A 21,716-nucleotide genomic window follows, 5' to 3' on the forward strand; every position below is an offset into this window, starting at 1 on the left:
TTTTGGAAAAAGTCGTTTTTTTATCAACTCATGACATATAGCTTTCACCATGGAGGAATGGTTTTTTTTGAGTCAGTTTATGATGCTGATCGCTATGCTAGCACTTTTAGCCACATTAGCATAGCTAGCATAGTTAGCATAATTAGCATTTTAGGTAATGTGTTTTTCTGAGTCAGTTGATGATGCTGATCGCTATGCTAGCACTTTTAGCCACATTAGCATAGCTAGCATAGTTAGCACAATTAGCATTTTAGATAATGGGTTTTTCTGAGTCAGTTAATGATGCTGATCGCAATGCTGGCACTTTTAGCCACATTAGCATAGCTAGCATAGTTAGCATAATTAGCATTTTAGGTGATGTGTTTTTCTGAGTCAGTTAATGTTGCTGATCGCTATGCTAGCACTTTTAGCCACATTAGCATAGCTAGCATAGTTAGCATAATTAGCATTTTAGGTCATGTGTTTTACTGAGTCAGTTCACAATATTGATTGTAATCAATTTTATTCCCATTGTATATGAGCAATACCCTGCAATTAGATACCTATAGGATTGAGTGGAAATGATGGTAAACCCACCAGTCAGACATGCCTTCACCTTTCTCTTGTTGGCTACAGACAGGCACATTGACTTAATTACCTAAAAGCCCTTTAAGAGTCCACTGATAAACTTATTTCACTATGACCTCTTTATAACATTTTTTCATGTTCAATGTTCAATTGACTCAGTTCTTCAGGTTCCAGAAGGATTTTATCTCAACTACAACATAACATTTTTTAACTCTTGTGCTATCTTATATGACCCCACCCTTACATTGACGTGTTCTCCCTACCATGACAAAGGTGGAAAGAGTTCATGTAATCCATGGACACCAGTGAAGATCACAAATCATTGAAGAAAAAAGGTTCAGCGCACTGTCTAGTGGGTCTACATGACCCAACTCCCAATATTAAAGTGCCTAGGATAGCACAAGGGTTAAGTCAATTTATAACATGGGAAATTGGTGCCAGGAAATAATTCACATTTGTTCAGCTTTACAATAAAAGGACAACTAAACAGACATTTTAAATGCCCTGAATGCCTGTTCATTATTATTACAGAATTAAAGTGTGAATGATTGTTAGGAACTCATGTAATTACTCTGTCAGTTATTTTTTGCCAAGCTGACCCGCTTTCCCTTAGTGATGCAGCTATGTTGCTTTTATTAATAAAGACAGTTTTGAATTCTTCAGAAGCATTCATTAAGACCTCCAATGTCGCCTCTGTGAAATATGCCACACGTTTCCCCTCTCTTTTACCTTCCTTGGTGGATCATGAATTCAGTGTTCAATTGATCTTTTATTCAGTCTTCAACATGCATGTGCAATGACCCAGGGATTAGCAGAGGACAGGTTAAACCTTTCTGGAATATAAGAAGTTAAAACAATTTTTAACTGCTGAATAGTCTCGTTTCACATGAAAAGAGAACTCCAGAAGAGCTGCAGCAGCTAACTCCTCATTTCTGAATCTTAAGGGACAAAAAAGTGTCAGGGTGATGACAATAAAATACAAATCAATGCAACCAATTGATTAAAAAATTACACATTTATTCAAAGTCAGCTTTATTGTCAAATATGCTGCATACACATGACATACAGTACAGATGAAATTACTTCCCTCTCGCCCTACAGTGCAAGCAGTTTATAAAACGGTGATGCAGCTGATCAGAATGCTCTCGATGGTGCCCCTGTAGAAGGTCTGCATGATGGGGGGAGGAGCTCTGGCCATCTTTAGTTTGCAGAGGAAGTACAGGTGTTGTTGGGCTTTCTTGGCCAGTGATGCAGTTTTGTGGTTCCAAGACAGGTCGATGGAGATGTGCACCCCAGGAACTTTGTGTAGCTCACCATTTCCACAGCAGCACCATTGATAATCAGTATAGTGTACTTGGTTTGAGTTCTCCTGAAGTCCACAACCATCTCCTTTGTCTTCTCCACATTCAGGTGGAGATTGTTGTCTTTGCGCCACAGAGCCAGCCTGCTCACCTCACCTCTGTAGGGGGTCTCTAAGATGCAGTGGTGGGTCCCATCAACAACCACCTATGTGTCAACCGCAAACCTGATGAAGAGGTGATATACATTTAGTATTGCTATATTTATCAAATCTGAAAGAATTCTTTATCAACATGTAATAATCATTACAAATGTAGAATACTATTTTTGGAAGATTAATGATATTGATGTTTCATGTCATAGTCAAAGAATTTTCAAGGACACTGCAGGGAGTTGAACCCCGTCTGGCTGAAGCCAGAGTACCAACTACCAGTGCCTTTTGCTTTTTTTGACTGAACATGGAAGCAAAACCTGTATCCCAACTAGCATGCGACTCCAAATGATCAAACACACTAAGTAAATGATAATCTAATTACTTTAGAAAAACTAGCACAAATTACATGTTTTTGTGTCACATGCTTGTTGAAATACAGTAAAAGAAACCGAACATTTCAGAACAAATGAACATGAACACATGCATTCAAAGAGAACAGAAAACAATAACTTACCTTTTAAAATACATACGCCATTTGTTATAAAATAAAGCTATAAAAGATTGTTTCAAAGGAAATTTACTCCATGTTTTCACTATAAAACAAATCCAACGACAATTCCCCACCGTACAATAACCACCAGGCTGTCTCCAGCAGAAAACTCCCCCCTCTAGGATGCACTAAATGAACAGAGGATCCCCTCGTGGTCACTGAAGTAAATTTGACTGACCACGGCCTTGACAGTAAATTTGGAAGTTTTGACATAGACATGATCTATGATGGTTTCCCCCCTCTCTGTTGTGGGAGAAGTGACATGCTGCCTGAAGCCTCTGTCCGTCATCAGATTAAAAATGGAAGAGGACTTCAGGAGGTCTTCATTGAAATCTCCCATCACTACTACTGATTCACTTTGAGTTTCTAACCAAAGTACTAAATCCTGTAGGTGGGACCTAAACAGCACTACAGGATAGGAGGGGGGCCGATACACTACAGCTAACACTAAATTTAGAGCCAGACTCCTGTAAACAACACACTCCAAATTAAGGTCTGGCTTCTCCAGAATTTGGTAGTCTCCTCCGTCCGTACAGTAGATCCCAACGCCACCATGTTGCTGGCTCTTCAGGCCAACTAATGCTGGGTTGGATCCACTGTAGGAAAGCCCTCTCGGACGGCTGTGGAAACTGAAACCGTCCATTTGGACAGCTTCTAAGGCAGAGCTAGGGGTCAGCCATGTTTCTGTCACAGCAATGCAGTTAGGCTGCAGCTGCTGTGTACAGTGGGCCAGATAAGAGACATGTCTGCATAATCCCTGAACATTCAGCAGAAAAACTCTGAAAGAAGATGGGTTACATCTTCTTTCATCACTCAGGAGGGGGGGCATCTTCTCCAGAGCAGCCTTCGCATGTTTATTGCAGTAAATCACCTTTTCCTTAAAGTCCCTAATTATCAAACCCTCGATGGTCCTGACCCGACTCACAGCAACGTAAACCTGTCCAGCAGCAAAGATCTTATTGAAGGAGACCACAGCCTTGTCCACGGTCAGGCCTTGTACTTTGTGGACGGTACAAGCCCATGCCAGCTTGAGTGGGAACTGTCTTCTCATCCCCCCCTTTTGGCTCACCCGCTCTTCCTCGGGCCCTATAGCAGTGGAACCAGGCAAGTCGGCTTTGCCACACGTTCTCCGAGCTATTTTCCCAATTTCCTCATCATCAAATTTCACATAAACATATTTTGGAAACCCCCCCCCTGTGTATGATTCAATGTGGGTGACTATGCCGCATGCCCCATTTACCAATCCATCTGTGATGTCTAAATTTTTGCATAGCATCACTCGAGCGTTGACTCCCAATAACAGCCTCTCTTCCAAACAGCTGTTCTTCACTTTTTTGTGATGCCCACTCATCAGTTGCAGTTTACCCGTCTCTTTACTCGGGATAAAGTCTTCTGCAACAATTTCACAGAAATCTTCACAAGTAATTTTGAGCTTCTCCAAGTTGTGTTGAAACACTTGGGCATTGGTGGGGAAAATGTGCAAAGCCGTGCTGTCCTCGCCCGTTTCACACTGCTTCAGCATTTGCACGTCACTGGGCAACAATTTGGTGTCTTTTGTACGCGTCCTAAGCCTGTTTAACATCTGTGCAAATGCTTGGTCTTTCTGTCGGACGATCTCTGTCAGTTCAACCACTTTGAAGCACATGGACCACAAATTTAGCTCAGATTTTTCTGCATAAAGTGGTTTCCCTTTAACGGGAGGCAACTGATAGAAATCTCCAACAGCGATAATTGACACTTTTCCAAATGGGGAAAAGTCACCTGTTTGTTTAATTTGTCGCAGTCTGCCGTGGATGTAGATCAATAGTCTGTGGTCCACCATGGAAATCTCATCAATGATCAAAATCTGCAAATCGTGGTACTTAACGCGCATAGAATTAAGTTTCTCCTCGCCCAAAGGAGAGTACGGCAGACGGAATTCTGTACCGATTCCAAATGTAGTGTGAATGGTTGCTGCCTTCAGACTGTAGGCAGCAATCCCTGTGGGGGCGGTCAGCAGAACCGACACGGCGTCCGGCTGGAGACACAGAGGTGACAGCAACCTCGTAGCCTCGTACTGGATCGCTCTGATCAGGTGGCTCTTTCCAGTCCCTGCACCGCCTGTAACAAACATGTGCAGAGGATCTGGATTCTGACCTGAGACCTTCTGTAAACACCACTCTCTGACATGTAGGAAGGTGGAGAGCTGCAGCTCATTCAGAGAGCTGATGAGCAACAGCCCCTCCTCCCTACTGAGACCGGGACTCTTCTCCAGTCGAGCAGCTTCTCCACGGAGGACATCCAGATCTGGAATGTCCTCCTGATGTTCACCCTCTGTCCCTCTCTCTACCAGCTGCTCTCGCTGCTCCATCTCACTCTCCCGCTGCTCCAACTGGGCCCCGGGGACCAAAATGTCCCATGCAGCCTCCAAAAACTCTGCATCCGACAGCTCAGCCTGGGCCAGCTCTAACGCATCAGCCTCACGCTCGAACTTCTCCCGGTTACGATCGACAACACTTTCAACAGTGTGTTCACCGCTACGAAGACGCACTGTACCGTTCTTATAATAATCCTGATAGAATTTGAAATCCTGCGGTTTCAGGTCGTCGTCCGTGCGATACGGGAGGAATAATTGGAGAATACTCAAATGAAACCGCTCCGGATTTTTGTGCTCGGAGAAGCGCGCATAACGGACGACTGCAGGTTTGGTGCGTGTGCGTTTTACGACCACACCACAATTATTTTGGAGCTCTATCGCATTTTTGGAGCTTTCATTTTTTGACAATAGCCGATATTCGGACGCGAAAGTAGCAATGCACAGGTCGTCAAATTCCTGATCGTGTGGCCTATTTTTGTACCGGTCCACGATGTTTAGCATCCACTGGGACCCGGACTCATCTTGCTGCTGCAGAACAGCAAGCGGTTTGCTCATCCTAATGATGTTGTCCCCGGTTGGAATGAACACAACTTTTCTGGAGCATTCTTTTAGGTGCATATTAGCCAATCTATACACTGCTTCTTGAGCCGACACATGCCGATTATGTAAATATACGGTGCCTAATTTCTTCAGTGTCTCTTTTGCACTGGTGTTTCCCTTTTCCGCTTCTTTTTGGGTGTTTCGTAACAACAGGCCAATTTCACGCTCTTCTTTTGAAATGTACGAGATGATGTACACGACGCAAGCGAACGCATCAACGATGTACTGAATGTCCATGTTTGCATTCCAACATTTTAACAGGGACTTGTTGTAGGGGTTGATCCAGATTTCATTTTTGTTTCTTTTTAGGACGACCTGGCTTCTCCGATGGCAGGCCCTGAACAGTTTCTCGTATATTTCCTGGTCAATTTGGAAATACTCAAAGATCTGCTCCAGGGTTTCGAATTCTGATTTGTCGTCATTAACAACGCGATTAATTTCAGTCAAAAAGTCAAATGCCTCCGCAGCAATCTGCTTCTTCATGTCAATCTTCCAGCAGATGCATTCTAATTTGGATACTTCGCCGACTTTGACGTTCGGGTCGGTACATTTGGGGCATTTCACAATCTTTTCATCTTCAATAACAAATGTGCGGCCGGATGCTGTTTTTGGAAAGTTGAAGCGACATTTGGTCCCGCCCTTCTTACAGGACTTGGTGTGGTTCCTAGAGTGCTGCTGGACAGCCAAAACAATTTCCTTCAACACTTCATCATCCTCAGGAATCTCGCAGGTGACGTATCTATCTATGAACGCTGCAACCTCCTCTTCCGACTCTTTCCCTATCCGTGGAGCCCCCTCAATCCAAAACAAAACGTGCACGTGAGGGGACCCACGCTGCTGGAACTCAATCCTATAAAAGAAATCCACAATTTTCCCTATAGGATTAGCCGGAGACATCAGGACCACCCTCAGGAAACAGTGCCAGCGGAAGTCAAACATGCGTGCCGCGGTGACGCTGTTCCTGCGTAACAATTCACACCTCTCAGCCCAATCCAACTGGTCAGCAGTCTGGGTTCTCCCCTCCTGTCTTAACACAGTGTCGAGGAGATTTTTCCAACGCATGTCGGCAGCAGAGAACGAACAGAACCACGTTGGAATACCCAGCTGACGAACACAGGCCAACAGGTCCTTCTGTGTTGCCTGCCAGAATGCCGGAGTGCCTCGAATAGGCCGGAGGAAACAAAAGCCCTGATCTGCTTCCAGCAGCTTCTTCAGGGTTTTCTCAGTAGGTGCATCGGCACTTACACCTTCAGATGCACTTCCTGATTTTTCTTTTCTGAGAGCCACAGACACACTTGAAACAACCTTCTCCACCTCCGACATGTACTGTGCAAAAAAGATGTACTCGACGTTCTGTGCAAACCTACCGTCAGCATGGAGGATCCTGTTGTTGAAGTAACGCGATAGAGTTAATTTGAACCTTCTGTTTTCATGGTAAACGTTTTTACCATCGGGAAAGATGACAGGAAAACATTTAGCTTCATTTTCTCGATTAGTCAATAGTCGGACCGGATTATTTCCTTCCGCCGGGGCCAAATTCAAAATATCCTCAAAATACTGGTCCAGGACTTCTTGGCCGATGTCCACTGGGAACAGAGCAGAATCTTGGAACATGCAGTGATTCTGTCTGTCATGGAGAAGCTCATCTTCTCCATCATCGGCCTCATCCTCTTTTTCATCTTTTTTGTCCGCCTGATTTTCTGGTTCGTTGCGATTTTCTTCTTCCAAATCTTCTTTACAAAAGTCATTGAGCCAAGCTTCATTAAACTCTATGTCTTTGTAATATTTATTGTTACGTTTCAAATATTGCAAGGCTCGCCTAATGTGCATGGTATCCACAAACTGATACTCATAATGACCTTTGTAAGTCAGTTTACGCTTTAATTTGACGCGCAGCAGAGACCCTTCCATGTCAGACCGAGGCAGCACATTGGTCGTTTGCACCAAGTTGGCAGGAACACACGTGATTGGGCCGTGAACACCATTCTGCCCACCTTTAGGCAGAGCAAGCATCTTCATGAAAGGTATATGCAGTGCAATCAGATGCTGCTCTAAACTATTTAAACAAGCCAACTCAGGTGGGACAGGACACACCTCCAGATTATTACCGGCCCACTCAGGCGGGGTCAGACCTCTCTTTAACTTGGAGTCACAGCAGTGGCAAATCCACAGAGCGCTCCTCGCCGTCCCTAAAAACAAACATGGGCTCTCACAGTCCATGTTGCAGCGGTGCAGGTAGTCCTCACTAATGCACACATCTGCAATCTCTGCCATCTTCACAGATTTGCTGTACGTCTCCCTGACACACAGCAAAACCTGGTGATGAAACAGAAGTCTGTTGCACACACAGCAAACAAACTCTGGACCTTTTTCAACCTTTTTTAGGAAGTCCTGCATGACTTCCTGAAAACTCTCTGCCTTCTTTTTATTCAACTGCCTCTTCCGTTGAACATTACTTATGACACTTTTCCTGAACGCAGGGTTTTCTGTATATCGCTTTTTATTTATACTCTTTAATTTAATTTTTTGTGTTTGATCTTTTTTATATTTGCCAGTGCTCTGAGCTTTCACCCTGGTCCTGTGTGCCGAATCTCTCCTATATTTCTGAATGCTCAGAGCTTTCACCATGGTCCTGTGTGCCGAATCTCTCCTATATTTCTGAATGCTCAGGGCTTTCACCATGGTCCTGTGTGCCGAATCTCTCCTATATTTCTGAATGCTCAGAGCTTTCACCATGGTCCTGTGTGCCGAATCTCTCCTATATTTCTGAATGCTCAGAGCTTTCACCATGGTCCTGTGTGCCGAATCCCTCCTATATTTCTGAATGCTCAGAGACTTCACCATGGTCCTATGTGCGGCATCATCTCTATATTTTTGGATGCTTAGAGTTTTCTTCATGGTCCTGTGAGCGGAATCTTCTCTATATTTTGTTTTCCTTTGGATTTTAATTTTCTCAGTTACATTACCATATTTCGTTTTCTCTTTTAACTTTAGCATTTCTCTGTAATCCTCATTTTCCATGCATCTCATTTGCCGTCGTGTCGTATATACTGACTTGACTTTCCGTCGATAACTTGCATCTTTCAAGTATTTTATTTTGATGATGTGCTTTAACCGGTCCATCTCAATTTCTCTTTGGATTTTTCCTTTAAACTTTTTCGCTCTTTGTTTTCTCTTTTGGTATAACAAGTATTTAGAAGTAATTTTTAAACATTTGCTCTCATCAATTATTGAATTTGTCTTCATGTCTGTAGAATTATCTGTTTTTTTATTTGAACGCATGCAATATGTTTTTGGTTGTTTGTTGGCAGAGGGACAACAACCAGCACAGCGGTCCTGTTGTGGATCTTTAACGCAGACAACAGTCTCAAAATGTGTTCCACCACAATTTTCTATATAAATGGCGTGTTCACATAATTGTTGACCGCTGCTCTGGTGCCGAAGCCACCTGCCATCAAACAATACAAAAACATTTATTCCTAATAAATCAGCCGTGGCTTGAATTTCTATGTCTGTGGCCCAAACACTAACAAAACGCATCCTAGATTTGGTTATGTACTCAGCCACAGAGGAGTACTCCCGCCCAATTACCCAGCTATACAGATGTGGATTTGTTTCTAATTGTTTAACAACGGCTAGCCGAATTTTTCTGTGGCTGTTTTGGGATCCGCTCACAGCCTGAGAGATGGCCCTAAAGTAACAATTTCCATCTCCTATGATTCTTTCGTTGGTGCAGGGGGGCCCTAACAAACCAATGGGAGGAGCAGGTGGGGCATTAAAATTTTGGAACTCAATATTTAACATTGAGCACAGAGCCTGGCAGACATCCCGATTTAAAGGGTTAAAATAGAAAATTTCCTGCTCAGGCTCACTAAAAATTACTTCCTGTTCCTCCACAGCAACATCATCTAATTTCACTTTCTTTAAGTTTTCACTTGAAGGGCCTGCAAAATCAATTTTTGAATCCATTTTACGTTTTGTTGCTGTCTTTTGGGGTTCTACATTGACATCTAACGAAGTGTCATGGAAGAGGCTCTCTTTGCAGAGGTTCAGGGAGTTACTTTCTGCAGGACTTCCTAAGAAAGGGTCAAATGTATTGGAAGCAGAAAAAACAACACCAACCATTTCAAACTCTGTGAGGACAATGCCCTCGACTGACCTCTGCAGGTAGTCGTGAACTTCACCCACAGAGTCAAAAAACAAAACTACACTGGATCCATCAGGGACCCTCATCCCTTCAGGACTGCGAGAATGGGAGTCTACAATAGCCCAGCGTCCATTCTCAGCAATGACGGCACACGTGTTCTCACACAGTGTCAGCAGACATGTGTTGTACTTTGCCGTCATCCTAGCCAACCCCTCCTTCAGGGGAACCAACACACCCACATCAACAAACTCACCCGAATTGATTTTAGCATCCCCACTAACAATTTCCCCAAAAAAGCAGGACAGTTCAACCCCATCTACCACTACTTGACTTGGAAGATCAGTCGCTCTCAGAAAACCTGCAGAGTCAGTGATTTTGTTCTGTCTCTGCAGGTCCGAGTAAACCTGATCTCCAGCAAGCAGCACAGAATCCAACTCACAACTGTCCCACTGAAACACACTTTTAACAGTGTGCTTGGCAGCAGCCACCAAAGAGATGGCCATGCACTGCCGCCCACTGTTGCTCCCAAACAGCTCACTGCCCTGGTGGAACGATCCTCTGATGCTGGGGAACTTTAACGTACCAGCAGCAGGAACAGGACCAGGCTCCTGGACCTCAGAGGTTACCAGCTCATCATCCGAGGAGCCAAACGTCACACCAACCTCCATGTCAACTGAACTAGAGTCTGACACAGCCTCAACACTACAACTGGCAGGAGCAGGAACCACCTCACTGTTACATTCAGAGGGACCAAACGAGATGATGGGATCTGAACATGGCTGAACCACACAGCAGATGCAAGAAGGAGAACAGCTCTTACCTTTGCTGCTCTTCTTACCTCCTGCAGCAGGCCGTCCACGCTGCTGCTGGTCCTTTAGGAAAAGAGGAGAAAAGAAAGACATTACTTTAAAAGGATACAAGGCTTAGGAAGCATTTTGATCATACTTGCCCAAGAATCATGTCTGCTACTAAAAGAGCACACAACAAAAGCTTAAGTAGGAACACAAACAAACATGTCAAACTTAAAATGACTATAAATAAATAAAAACCATTATCAATATTGAGCTTTTTTCTGTTCTTCTCTCACCTGGTCCACAGGCCGCTCCACCGTCACATCCTTGGTAGGTGACCTAGGTGTCACCCCCACACGGTCCTGCATACAAACATGAAATGTATTTAATGTCACACTTTTACCATGAACTAGGTGCTGCAGCATTCTGACTAAATGAAACTACAAAGTCATTATACCTGGGCCGGAACCCTCTCCTTCCTGGCACGCCTGGCAGGTGAAGGCCGGGGTTTCACCTCCACGTGCTCGGGGACCTCCGCCTTAGTGAAAAACAAAAGAACACAGAAATACACACCATTAAATATCTCACTTTAAAAATCTATTTTGACCTCTACAACACACATTAATGTGTCCTCTTCTTACCTGGGGCCTGGGGGCAGCCCTCTGGGATGCAGCCACAGCCCTCCGGCCACGTCTAGCACGAGACGTCTGAGGAATAATGACAAACACCAGAAAAAAGGTATTTAGGAGCAGTTATAAAGCTATTCTGAACTCTGAGCATCAAGAAAAAACAGTTACCTTGTTCCCAGCAGGAACAGGCGCAGCAGCTCCAGCACAGTCCAGATCTGACGGGTAAAATTTGTCCATCAGATCCAGAATAGCAGGGCTGAAGCGCACGGGCGACACCGGGAGAGGAGCAGCCTGTGGAATAGAAAACACAGAAATGTTATTATGTGGACACGACAAACACACTGCAGTTTTATTTTTCCTGCAACTCACCTGCTCCAATCCCCGCCCGTGCCAGGATGCCAGAGGAGAGCGGTCTGCACCCGAAGGACTGGCTTTCTGTAGAGAGTGAGAAAGAAAGAGAAAACTATTTAGACACTTGAACTAGCCTCTTCCATGGACCACAGACCTGCTCTGCACACGCCACTTCTGGTCTGGCTTTCAGGAAGCTGGATTCACCTTGAACACATGGACAAGTTTAAAACAGGAAAAATCATTTCATTTGTATGAAATGAGCTGACGCTTACCTTTGCCTTCCCTACCTTGCAAGCCCACTCAAAAGGGTTGGTTGGAGGAGGGGACACAGGGTGCTCCCTCACAACCACCTTAGGAGTGACTCGCCGCACGGCAGGCCGGGGCGACGCAGGAGGAGGCGCCTGGACCTCTGGCTCCACCAGCTGCAGAGCAGAGTAGTTCCACAGCAGGGAAGCCAGAAGGACCATCCCTCCATCGTCACTCAGGTGGACCTGAGAGACACAAAAAAAAACAAGAAAACCCCACGAGATTTGATTTGAGACTTATTGTACTGAGAAAAGCTGTCTGCATCAAAAACAACCAGAACCATCAACCTACCCCATCGCGGGCCCACAGCGCCAAGTGGTCCAAGCTGAAGTGCTCAGCAACAGACAGGTACTTAATGCCTGCACAGGAATGAAAGTTAGTGAACTGTTCCCCCAGACAATCATCTACATGACAACCAACAAGGACATGATGTTATACCCATCTGCGCCGCCACTCGGTTGAAGTCCTGGCGGAGGAACGTCTGCAGGTCCGGGGCCACAGTCAGGCGAGGCGGGAAGTCCAGGACGAAGAGCTGGTAAAACAATCCCACAAACACACAAACCAGCTTCAGTAATTACACTTTCTGCTGCTGCATCCCCCTCTGCTTCTCTTCAACGTGCAACGATTAAAACACACTTACCTTGGACCACTTGGACTGGAGCAGAGTCAGGAGCCGCCTGAAGTCCACAGCTGCCTCTGGGAGCGTCCGGCTGGCCGTCAGGTTGTTGCTGGGGGCGAGAAGACACACAAGATCGGGGGTACGTGGAATGTTTGCGTGCCTTACCTCTTTGTACAGCTCGGCTGCACTGGCGCCAGGGGTGGACATGAACCCGAAGGTCATGCCCCCACCCCCAGGCATCCGGACGATCCCGTCCACCAGGGCGCGAAGGTGGGAGTCTCCTACCACCAGGACGAACTGGAACACATGCAGTTGTTGTCATAGCCATAACTTACACTGGGTAACCGTCAGTCACAGGTACGTTACCTTCTCCCCGGGAGACTCTGGCGGCACAAGGCACTTGTGGCTCTTCCCGGTGGCAGAAGACACGGGCCATCTTCGCACGGGGTGCCTAAACCCAGTGCCGGAGCCTGGGAAATACAACACGTTAGGGTGTGTTCTCTTTTTAGCCAACAGCACATACACATGCATCAATTCATCAAAGATTAGGGAGCAGAATAAAACTGATGCAATAATGGAGAGAAAAAAAATCTCAGTTACTTACGTGAACTCGGAGCACTCGGGCTTGGATGGCCAGTCGGTCCCAGGTCCATGGGCGCGAAGTTCCTGGCACGGGCTCTGCGGTGGTCCTTGCCCCGTGGCATCTACACAAAGAACATAAACACACAAAAACACACAAAAACACTTTTAGCACAACCAGTACTTTTATAATATAAGATCATTTTGTCCAATATACATTAAAACTAATTTTCCTTGACAATATAAATAATAGCAGTACGTTTAAAAAGCATTGTATGTTTCTTTCAGAATAAACTTTAGAAAAAGATTTACAGCAAGCAAAAATAGTTGCCACTGTTTGTGAGCAGTCAATCTTTTATTCAGTATTTCTATTAATCTATTACAAAAAAAACACAGAATGAAACAGTGTGCTATATATCTTTTTTGATTTAAAAAACAGATCTTAAAGAAAATATAACTTCTGCTGAGCACTGCAGCAGCAGAAGCAGGACATGCTAAAATTCACATGGACAGTCAGCCCAGAAATAAGATAAATCTGGCCAAGCAGCAGGAAATGACCAAAACGACAATAAAAAAATAAAATAAAAACAAAAATCAGCCAGGTGCATTAACAGGTCTCTTTCATGTCAGGAAAACTGATTTAGTGCAGCAACCAGCATGTTCAAAATGTTTGCAGCAGAAAAACCCGTCTGACTTCTGACTGTGCAGATGCAAGTTACATTTATTACAATTAAGATTTTTATCTGAACTATTGTTTCATTTTTTTAAAAAAAAAGTTGAAATACTAGAAAGCATTTTTTTCCAAGAGGTTTTTTCCCTTTGGAGAAGAGCACACCTGTTTTTAATAAGATACCTTTTGAAAAGTAACATTACTAGTTCAAAATGGCTTCTTCTGCTACATATATGAAGTCTATTTTGGTGAGCCATCATTTCTTTATTCATTACTTCTATTAATCTTTTCCAAAACACTTCTACAGAATGAAATAATGTGCTTTAAATCTTTTTTGTTTTAACAAACAGATCTTAAAGAAAATCTACCTTTTTACCAATATTTTCCTCCAGAGGATGCACAGATCACAAACAGGCCTTTAATTTCGCATCAAGTCAGCAGATAAACTTTACAGTTTCAGGAGATCCTCAGCCATAAATCCACAGATCTGACTAAATTCAACTTCATCATTTGGCTGAGGTTACACAATCTCACAAACTTGCATCAAAACAACATGCAGCTCCATGAGTGATCATTTAGAAGAAACCAGCTGCACCAGCAAGCCCAAACCATCCATAGGTAAATTCACACTAAAAATCACAGCATTCAAATTAAATCTACCAAATAGAATCAATCACAACATCCAGGAGTCAACAGTAACAGTCACTGCGAAGACAGTAACTAATACATAATAGCATCTACCTACATGCAAGTGTAACCCAATGTGTGTCACATTTCAGGTAAAATGAACAAAAAAAAAAAAAAAAAAAATCCTAGCAGGTTCTATTCGTAATGATCTTACAAATCCATGTGAACTTGGAACATTTTAAACACAAAATAAATACCCCAATTTAAAAATGTCATACGTTTTAATAAACTCTTAATGACTTAACAAAAGAACACTTATTTAATAAATGCTTTACCTCTTTGACAAAAGATTTAGAACATAGCTGAATTTTTTCATGTGCAGTTAAGAGATTTTTTTTTATGCAACTTTTAATGCAATTTAAGACATTTTTAGTTCTAAACTGAAAGAAAGCAATACAATCAGCAATGAATTGAATAACAGTAAAATATATATAAAATTACCAAGCAATAACACAATAAAATTAGACAATGCCACAGCAATAAAGCAGCAAACCGCATGAACAGATGAGTGAACACCGACCGACACCCCCCCCCCCACACACACACCATTCCGACAACATCAAACACACCGACTGTACTTTGAAGTTAAAGCTAAAGCCAAGTCGAAGCTAAGCCACTAATAAATTACACAAATGTAACACTCACAACAGCAAAAATATGAAACACGAGCATTTTGCTCTCAACACTTTAGCTTTGGGTAATTCCATACTGACAAAGCTAACACAAACTAGCTTGCTTCAGAAAAAACGTCCACTTGATGTTAAGATAACTTCAACACGAGGCAAGGTCGCTGATAAAAATCATACAATGCAACACTTATGTTCACAACAGCAGAAAAATAAATCAAGCATTTTACTCTCAAATACTTTCAAGTTTGGGTCTGGACTAGCTAGCTAACTCGCTAGCTTCAAAATGTCATCCTTTTGAAGTTAAGCTAACTTCAACACGAGGCAAAATCACCGATAAAATTACACAAATGCAACACTCATCTTCACAACAGCAGAAAAATAAACCAAGCATTTTACTCAAATACTTTTAAATTTGCGTCTTTCAACGTTCTGGCTTGCTAACGCTAGTTAGTTTGCTAGCTTAAAACGGCAATGCTTTGAAGTTCGGCTAAACTTCGACACACAGCAAAGTGACTACTAAAATGCAATACTCTTTTTTTACAACAGCAGAAATATAAAGCACAAGCATTTTACTCTCAAATACGTCTGAGATATTTATAAAACGCTTACCTTCTCGACGTAAAAAGTGGGCCGGGGCAACAAAATGGAGTCCTACCGAGACAGAGGAGAAGAAAAAACGGGGGGATGGGTGGAGAATTAAAAACTCTGGGGGGGGAAAGATGGAGTTAAATCCTCTCTTGGTCGAAGTAACAGGCAGTAGAGATGCTTCTCTGGCGAAAATCAGCCGATCCTCTGGATACAGAAACCAAGGAAAACCTTTTCTCACAGAGCTCTGACAGACACGTCCGATCACTCAGAAGTCCCGTGTGAAAAGGGACGAATTCTCCACCGTTCTAGAAGGTTCTACCACCTTGGACCAATCACAGACAGCCACACCCCAATTTTTTACGTGATTGGATAGAAAACGGGCAAAACCATTTGTAGGAATTTTGCAACTACAAAATCATAATACTTTATTATTCACAACGTTTTAAGAACCGACTCAGCATTACTTACTGTTTGCAGAAAAAAAGAGTGAATCTGTGAATTACATCAGTGACAATGCTTTTATATAAAATAGTATCAGCATTTATTTAATTCCTTTCAAAATTTGTCTACAGCAGCTTCACAAAATGGCGGCTCCCTGGTGGAATAAAAACGTTTAATATATAATGTATTTTTTATAAATGACTCTTTTGTGACATTTCTAAGCAATACAAACTAATTTGACATAAAATACACCTTTGTGAATGGACAAGATGTTTTTTTAAATCATACTTTGTTAGCAGAGAGCAGTTTTTTTTATTGGTGATGACTTATGAGCATGTAGCACAACAGTTAAAATGTATTTACATTTTAAATGAGACAAAAAACCTATATGTATCAATGCCCCCCCCCCCCCCCCCTTAAAACCTGATTACTATTTTCAATTCAAATAAAAAAACACCTTTGTATTTAAAAATGATCATTATAGATTTTTTTTTTTTACATTTTTTCCCCTGAAATTTGGAAGCCTATTTTTAAGTACAAAGCATCTTTATCTCATCAGAAAAATGAAATACCCACCTGTCCACATTCAATGAGGTTTGAACTGCTCCATTTCTCCTTTAAAGACTGATGGTTTTCTTTAATTCTGGCCTAACATGATTTTTTAAACATGTTCACACACAGAAAGTTGTTTCAATTATTACAAAAAGTGAAAATTGCTACCACATCAGTATGTAAGCTAGATGAGCTTTTGTGAGTGTTACATGTCAATCATTGTAGGTTATGGGAAGCATTCAAGCATCTTCACTCAGTGAGAAAATGACAGAATACCACGTTGACTTGATTTATTCATATCATAAAGAACACAGGTGTCAGTGACAGATAACTGCTTTGCCATCCCGACTCTGCTGACGCTCACAGCATCTCCTCATCAGCTCAGTCATCTCCTGCTCCACCTCCTTCTGAAGACCTTTGACCCGCCTCACTTCAGTTAGCTGTTGGAATCTGATCCTGTTCTTCACTTCACCTCTTCTCTTCTGGATGAGACGGATCATCTCAGTGAAGACCTCCCGACTCTCCTCCACCTGCTGTTGAAGCAGCTGTGAGATGAGACAGTGTTATGTTCTTCCACAGAGCAGAGAGAACAGATTGTGATCAGTGCGACAGAACATCCTCATCACCTCATGATGACTGGAGGAGCAGATGTTCTCTTGCAGGTTCTTGGAGGGTCCCACCAGCTTGTGTTTCTTCAATGCAGCTGCTTTCAAATGAGGCTGAAGGTGTTCCTCCCAGGAAGGAGAAAGGCTGGTCAGACAGGACTTCAGGGCGTGTCGTTTTTTCCAGTGCAGACGTCAAAGACCACATCTGCTCCGCATCTCTAAGCAGCTTGAAGTTCCTGTGACAACAGTGGCACATATTATTCAGAAGTTTAAGACCCACGGGACAGTAGCCAACCTCACTGGACGATGGAAGAGGAACATTGATGACAAATTAAGGAGACGGATAGTTGGAACTGTATCCAAAGAGCCCAGAACAACCTCCAAAGACATTAAAGGTGAACTCCTTGATCAAGGTACATCAGTGTCAGATCGCACCATTTCATTTGAGCCAGAGTGGACTTCATGGGAGCATCAAGGAGGACACCACTGTTGAAAGGAAATCATCAAAAAGCCAGACTGGAATTTGCAAAAATGCATGTTGACAAGCCACAAAGCTTCTGGGAATATGTCCTTTGGACAGATGAGACAAAACTGGAGCTTTTTGGTAAGAAACATCAGCTCTATGTTGGTAGACTCAAAAATGAAGCATACAATGAAAAGAACACTGTCCCTACTGTGAAACATGGAGGAGGCTCAGTTCTGTTTGGGGCTGCTTTGCTGCATCTGGCACAGGGAGTCTGGAAGTTGTGCAAGGTAAAATGAAATCTCAATATTATCAAGGCATTCCGGGTAGAAATGTGCTGCCTAGTGTCAGAAAGCTTGGTCTCAGTTGCAGGTCATGGGTCTTCCAACAGGACAACGATCCACAACACAGAGCCAATAACCCCCAAGAATGGCTCAGAGAAAAGCGTTGGACTATTCTGAAGTGGGGTTCTATGAGCCCAGATCTGAATCCCATTGAACATCAGTGGAAGGAGCTGAAACACGCCATTTGGAGAAGACACCCGTCAAACCTGAGACAACTGGAGCAGTTTGCTCATGAGGAGGGGGCCAAAATACCTATGGACAGGTGCAGAAGGCTCATTGACAAATACAGAAACTGTTTAATTGCAGTGATTGCTTCAAAAGGTTGTGTAACAAAATAATAAGTTATGGAGGTACCATCATTTTTGTCCAGCCCTATTTCATTAGTTTTTTTTTAATAATTCTGTTAATCAACAACTCAAAAGTAATGGCTGATTGTGATTATTTAACTTTCAAAAATGTTTTATTTATTGTTACTTTTGAACGTTTCAAGTAATTTCAGTGAACATTGGGGACTTTCTTTCTTTAACTGAGGGGTACCAACTATTTTGTGCACCACTCTTGGCATCATCTAGTGCAGTGTTTTTCAACCTTTTTTGAGCCACGGCACACTTTAACCCTAACAAAAATCCCGCGGCACACCAGCATCCAAAAAAAAAAAAAAGCAGAAATTCATGGTCTGTATTGATCGACCCCCCCCCCCCCCCGCGCGCGCAATCTCACGTGGATTTTTGTGATAATTGTGGCAGAAAAAGCAAGAAGTTGCGGCTGTTTTTTTCTAAGAGATGAACCACCAGCTAAAGACGAGCTTTAGCTGGTATTTTTGTTAGAACTGAGCGACTTTATCAGCAGAATTAAGAACAAGGAAGTGAAGACTTTAACCACTTCTGATTGGTCAGACTGATGACATGTGATTAAGCCTTCAAGAATGATTGGCGGAGACAGTTAAAGGGGCGGGACTTTTCCTTACACAGTTATAGCTGCAGCTGAATCGCGGTACCGTGATTCTTATCAAAATGTCTTTAATAGAATTAAATAAACACAAATAAAAAGTAATTTTAAGATCTTTCATATTCCTAACTACTCAGTGTTTTATCAGGGCCTGTTTGGATGAACACAGAGCTGAAATCCTGGAGATGAAAAATGTTTTTAGATCAGTGAATGAGGGCAATTTCTCCACGGCGCACTTGACCATCTCCCACGGCACACTAGTGTGCCGCGGCACACTGGTTGAAAAACACTGATCTAGTGGACAAAAAAATTGTACTACACTCAGAGTGAACATAGTGAATTATAATTGTGGCTCAAAATAAATTATTTCTATTTCACTTATTAGCGAATAAATATGTAAATCTTTAAATATATCTGTTAATATAAATGTATTTGTAAATACTTGTAAATAAAAATTATTAAAATTATTTCTGGAAGATCCTGCTCCTTTGTTCTGCTCAGAACAAGGACAGAACTTTAGAAAAGAAAACATCCACAGAGACCTTCATGCAGCAATAAACCAGATCAGGTTTCTCACTCCAGGCCACTGAAGAGCAGGGAAGCAGCTGAGGGCAGATGACATCAGGACTCTGTGCAGGCCAGTCCAGTTCATCCACACCAGACTCTGTCCTCTGACTCTGATTAGAGTATGTTAGAATGTTAGAATGACATTGGGTATTTTTTAACAAGCTCTAAAAGTACTTTGAACCTTGCTCCTTTTACATCTAGATCCTTTTAAGAAGCCACTTAACAATAAAAACTAATGAAAGTAAAGTTGGATTTTTTTTTATTCAGGAAAAATCTTATTTTTTATATCATGTGTTCAATCAGTCTTAGCTTTATATCAGAAAATTAAACCTAGGAACAAATGTAACATCTATCAACTTTATAAAGAAAGTTTCTTCAGTCTGAATCTTCTGAACAGTCAGCTCAGACTCACTTGTGTGTTTGATGAGGAGCTCAGCAGACACATCCAGAGATTTCAGGTCAGGTAAATATGAGGAAATGTTCAGCTAAACTGCCATTAGTCACCTCTGGTTTTTTAGCAGCTCGCTGGGTCTTCCACCTTTCAAAAGGTCACAGGGAGCATCGATGGCTTCCACATATGAATAAAGGGCCTAAAAGAAAATGCAGTTTGTTATTTTAACAGGAAACTTTTTTATTCCATTCAAATGCAGGCTGTATGTGACTCTAGTGCCACATTTATAGATATTTTTGTTGGAAATCCAGGATCAATCCATGATTCACAGGTTCTACGTAAAAGCCCAATTTATGTAAATAAAACATACCCACCTGAAGGAATCTTTTGGGTGATGGTGGGTATCACTGCATTGCACATCCCATCATGCTGCTGACATGAGGAATGCCATTGAGGCCCGTTACAACCAGGGCACGCTCTGTGGTGGAGAGAGAGCATTTGGCATGATAAGGAGGAGAGCAATATTTCTGGGGGCGTTGGAAGTAAAACCAACCTTTGCAATGAAAATCATTGCCTGCAGCACCATCCTGCACAATCTGTGCATCTGTGAAGGGGACTGCTGGGAGCCACAGATGTTGAGCCACAAAGGGCAACACCAGGAACCAGCAGGACGAGCAAAGTGGCGTCCATCTGCGAGGACAAATCTCTGCTTTCCTTTCAACTCCAACTGTGTCCGACATGACTCTGGAGGACCACGATGATTGTTAACATGTATACAAATATATGTTAACATATAAAACGAAATTGTAAATATGTACATTTGATATTTGTATGAAAATCCTTTTGGGATTGTTAAAAATAGCTCAGATTTAAATAATACATGTAAATTATTCAATTTTTTGTTCATGCATTTATTAAACAAATAGGAAAAACAACGGCAACATAACATTTTTGAACAATGTTTTCAACTCAAGTAAGCTGAACAGACTATCGTGTTGCTCTTTGTCCTTTCCTCTGGCTCTTTCAACAAAAAACTTTACCCCACTATGACAACGATTAACCGTTTATTAATAAATGAAGACAAATCTAATCATGATCGAGTGTCTCTCTTCCCTCCATCCGGCACGAGCTTGCCTGAAAACAAATAAGCTATCTTTCTCCATCCATAGATGGATTAGATTTTCCTCTTCCTCGTCTGTCCCTTCATATATAAACACATTAAAAAATGTTTTAATAACTTATGACTACGTTTAGAAGTCACTGCTTTTTGATGTAATAACTAGCGTTTGTTTTTAGCCTTCGGGGCTAATTCGCGTTAGCGTTAGATTTAGCATTACCGAACTTGATGAGCTTCAAAACAATCTAGGTTGTCGATTGAGGAATATAACATATTAAACACATCATCTTATGCATTTACACATATATTTTACAACAGATACTAGATACTTTTTAATATACTTACATGTTTCGGTTGTTTTCCTTGCCCAACCGGCAGCTATCTTCGAATAATTCAAACGCAATGAATTGTGGTTCACACGCATTGCATTGTGGTCCGAACGCAGTTTGACACGGCGTTTCGGCGTGTGATTCACCTTGATAAAAGCGAGTGTTTCGACATAGTGTGTCTGGGAAAATAATAGCTCAACGGGATAAACAGTGGTACGAACATCATGAGGTTCTGTGTTCGACTCCAGTCTTTATCGTTTTTTTTTGCGTTTATTTTTTTTATTCCATGTGATGTGTATTTTGCTGTGTCAAGCACTTCTCACAGAGAAAACCTCACAAGTTGTGTTGTTTTATGTTTTTTTAATCATCGTCAACAACATTGTTCTGTTTTACGTTTTTTCATCATTTCCACAAGGAGCTTTGTTGAAACATACGTC

General features: G+C 42.3%; 1 protein-coding gene and 1 long non-coding RNA gene across 8 annotated transcripts; both read right to left on the reverse strand.

The window, feature by feature from the left end:
• Positions 1-1,563: 1,563 nt before the first annotated feature.
• Positions 1,564-15,822, reverse strand: LOC144989550 (uncharacterized). 7 transcript variants are annotated; one of them, XM_078942309.1, is made up of 14 exons: positions 15,544-15,822; positions 12,974-13,073; positions 12,736-12,839; positions 12,391-12,666; positions 12,189-12,282; positions 12,042-12,109; positions 11,717-11,935; positions 11,463-11,528; positions 11,262-11,384; positions 11,106-11,171; positions 10,922-11,002; positions 10,761-10,826; positions 10,512-10,545; positions 1,564-2,039 (listed from the first exon to the last, which is right to left on the reverse strand). In XM_078942309.1, the coding sequence occupies exons 2-14, from the start codon at positions 13,071-13,073 to the stop codon at positions 1,768-1,770; spliced, it is 1,569 nt and encodes a 522-aa protein (XP_078798435.1). In that variant the 5' UTR covers positions 15,544-15,822; the 3' UTR covers positions 1,564-1,767. The 7 variants fall into 7 exon arrangements, with proteins under 7 accessions (XP_078798435.1, XP_078798451.1, XP_078798442.1 ...); XM_078942325.1 differs by having other exon boundaries at positions 1,880-2,092; XM_078942316.1 differs by having other exon boundaries at positions 1,897-2,092; positions 10,494-10,545.
• A 968-nt stretch (positions 15,823-16,790) lies between these two features.
• LOC144990021 (uncharacterized) lies at positions 16,791-21,499 on the reverse strand. The gene is made up of 6 exons (XR_013653953.1): positions 21,296-21,499; positions 20,387-20,577; positions 20,208-20,311; positions 19,947-20,032; positions 17,142-19,552; positions 16,791-17,060 (listed from the first exon to the last, which is right to left on the reverse strand). It is a non-coding gene; the product is annotated as an uncharacterized LOC144990021 (long non-coding RNA).
• Between the last annotated feature and the right edge of the window lie 217 nt (positions 21,500-21,716).

The sequence above is a fragment of the Oryzias latipes genome, chromosome 1, assembly GCF_053564925.1.
Source record: "Oryzias latipes strain Hd-rR chromosome 1, Olatipes_Hd-rR_3.1".
Lineage (NCBI taxonomy): Eukaryota > Metazoa > Chordata > Actinopteri > Beloniformes > Adrianichthyidae > Oryzias > Oryzias latipes.

Excerpts from the sequence above, each read along its gene's own strand:
- LOC144989550 (XM_078942209.1), bottom strand. The coding sequence starts at position 13,073 with ATGCCACGGGGCAAGGACCACCGCAGAGCCCGTGCCAGGAACTTCGCG. Across the intron at positions 12,110-12,188 it reads CCGAGTGGCGGCGCAGATGG|GCATTAAGTACCTGTCTGTT; the intron begins GTATAACATCAT and ends ATTCCTGTGCAG. Across the intron at positions 11,385-11,462 it reads ACGGGCGGGGATTGGAGCAG|GCTGCTCCTCTCCCGGTGTC; the intron begins GTGAGTTGCAGG and ends TCTATTCCACAG.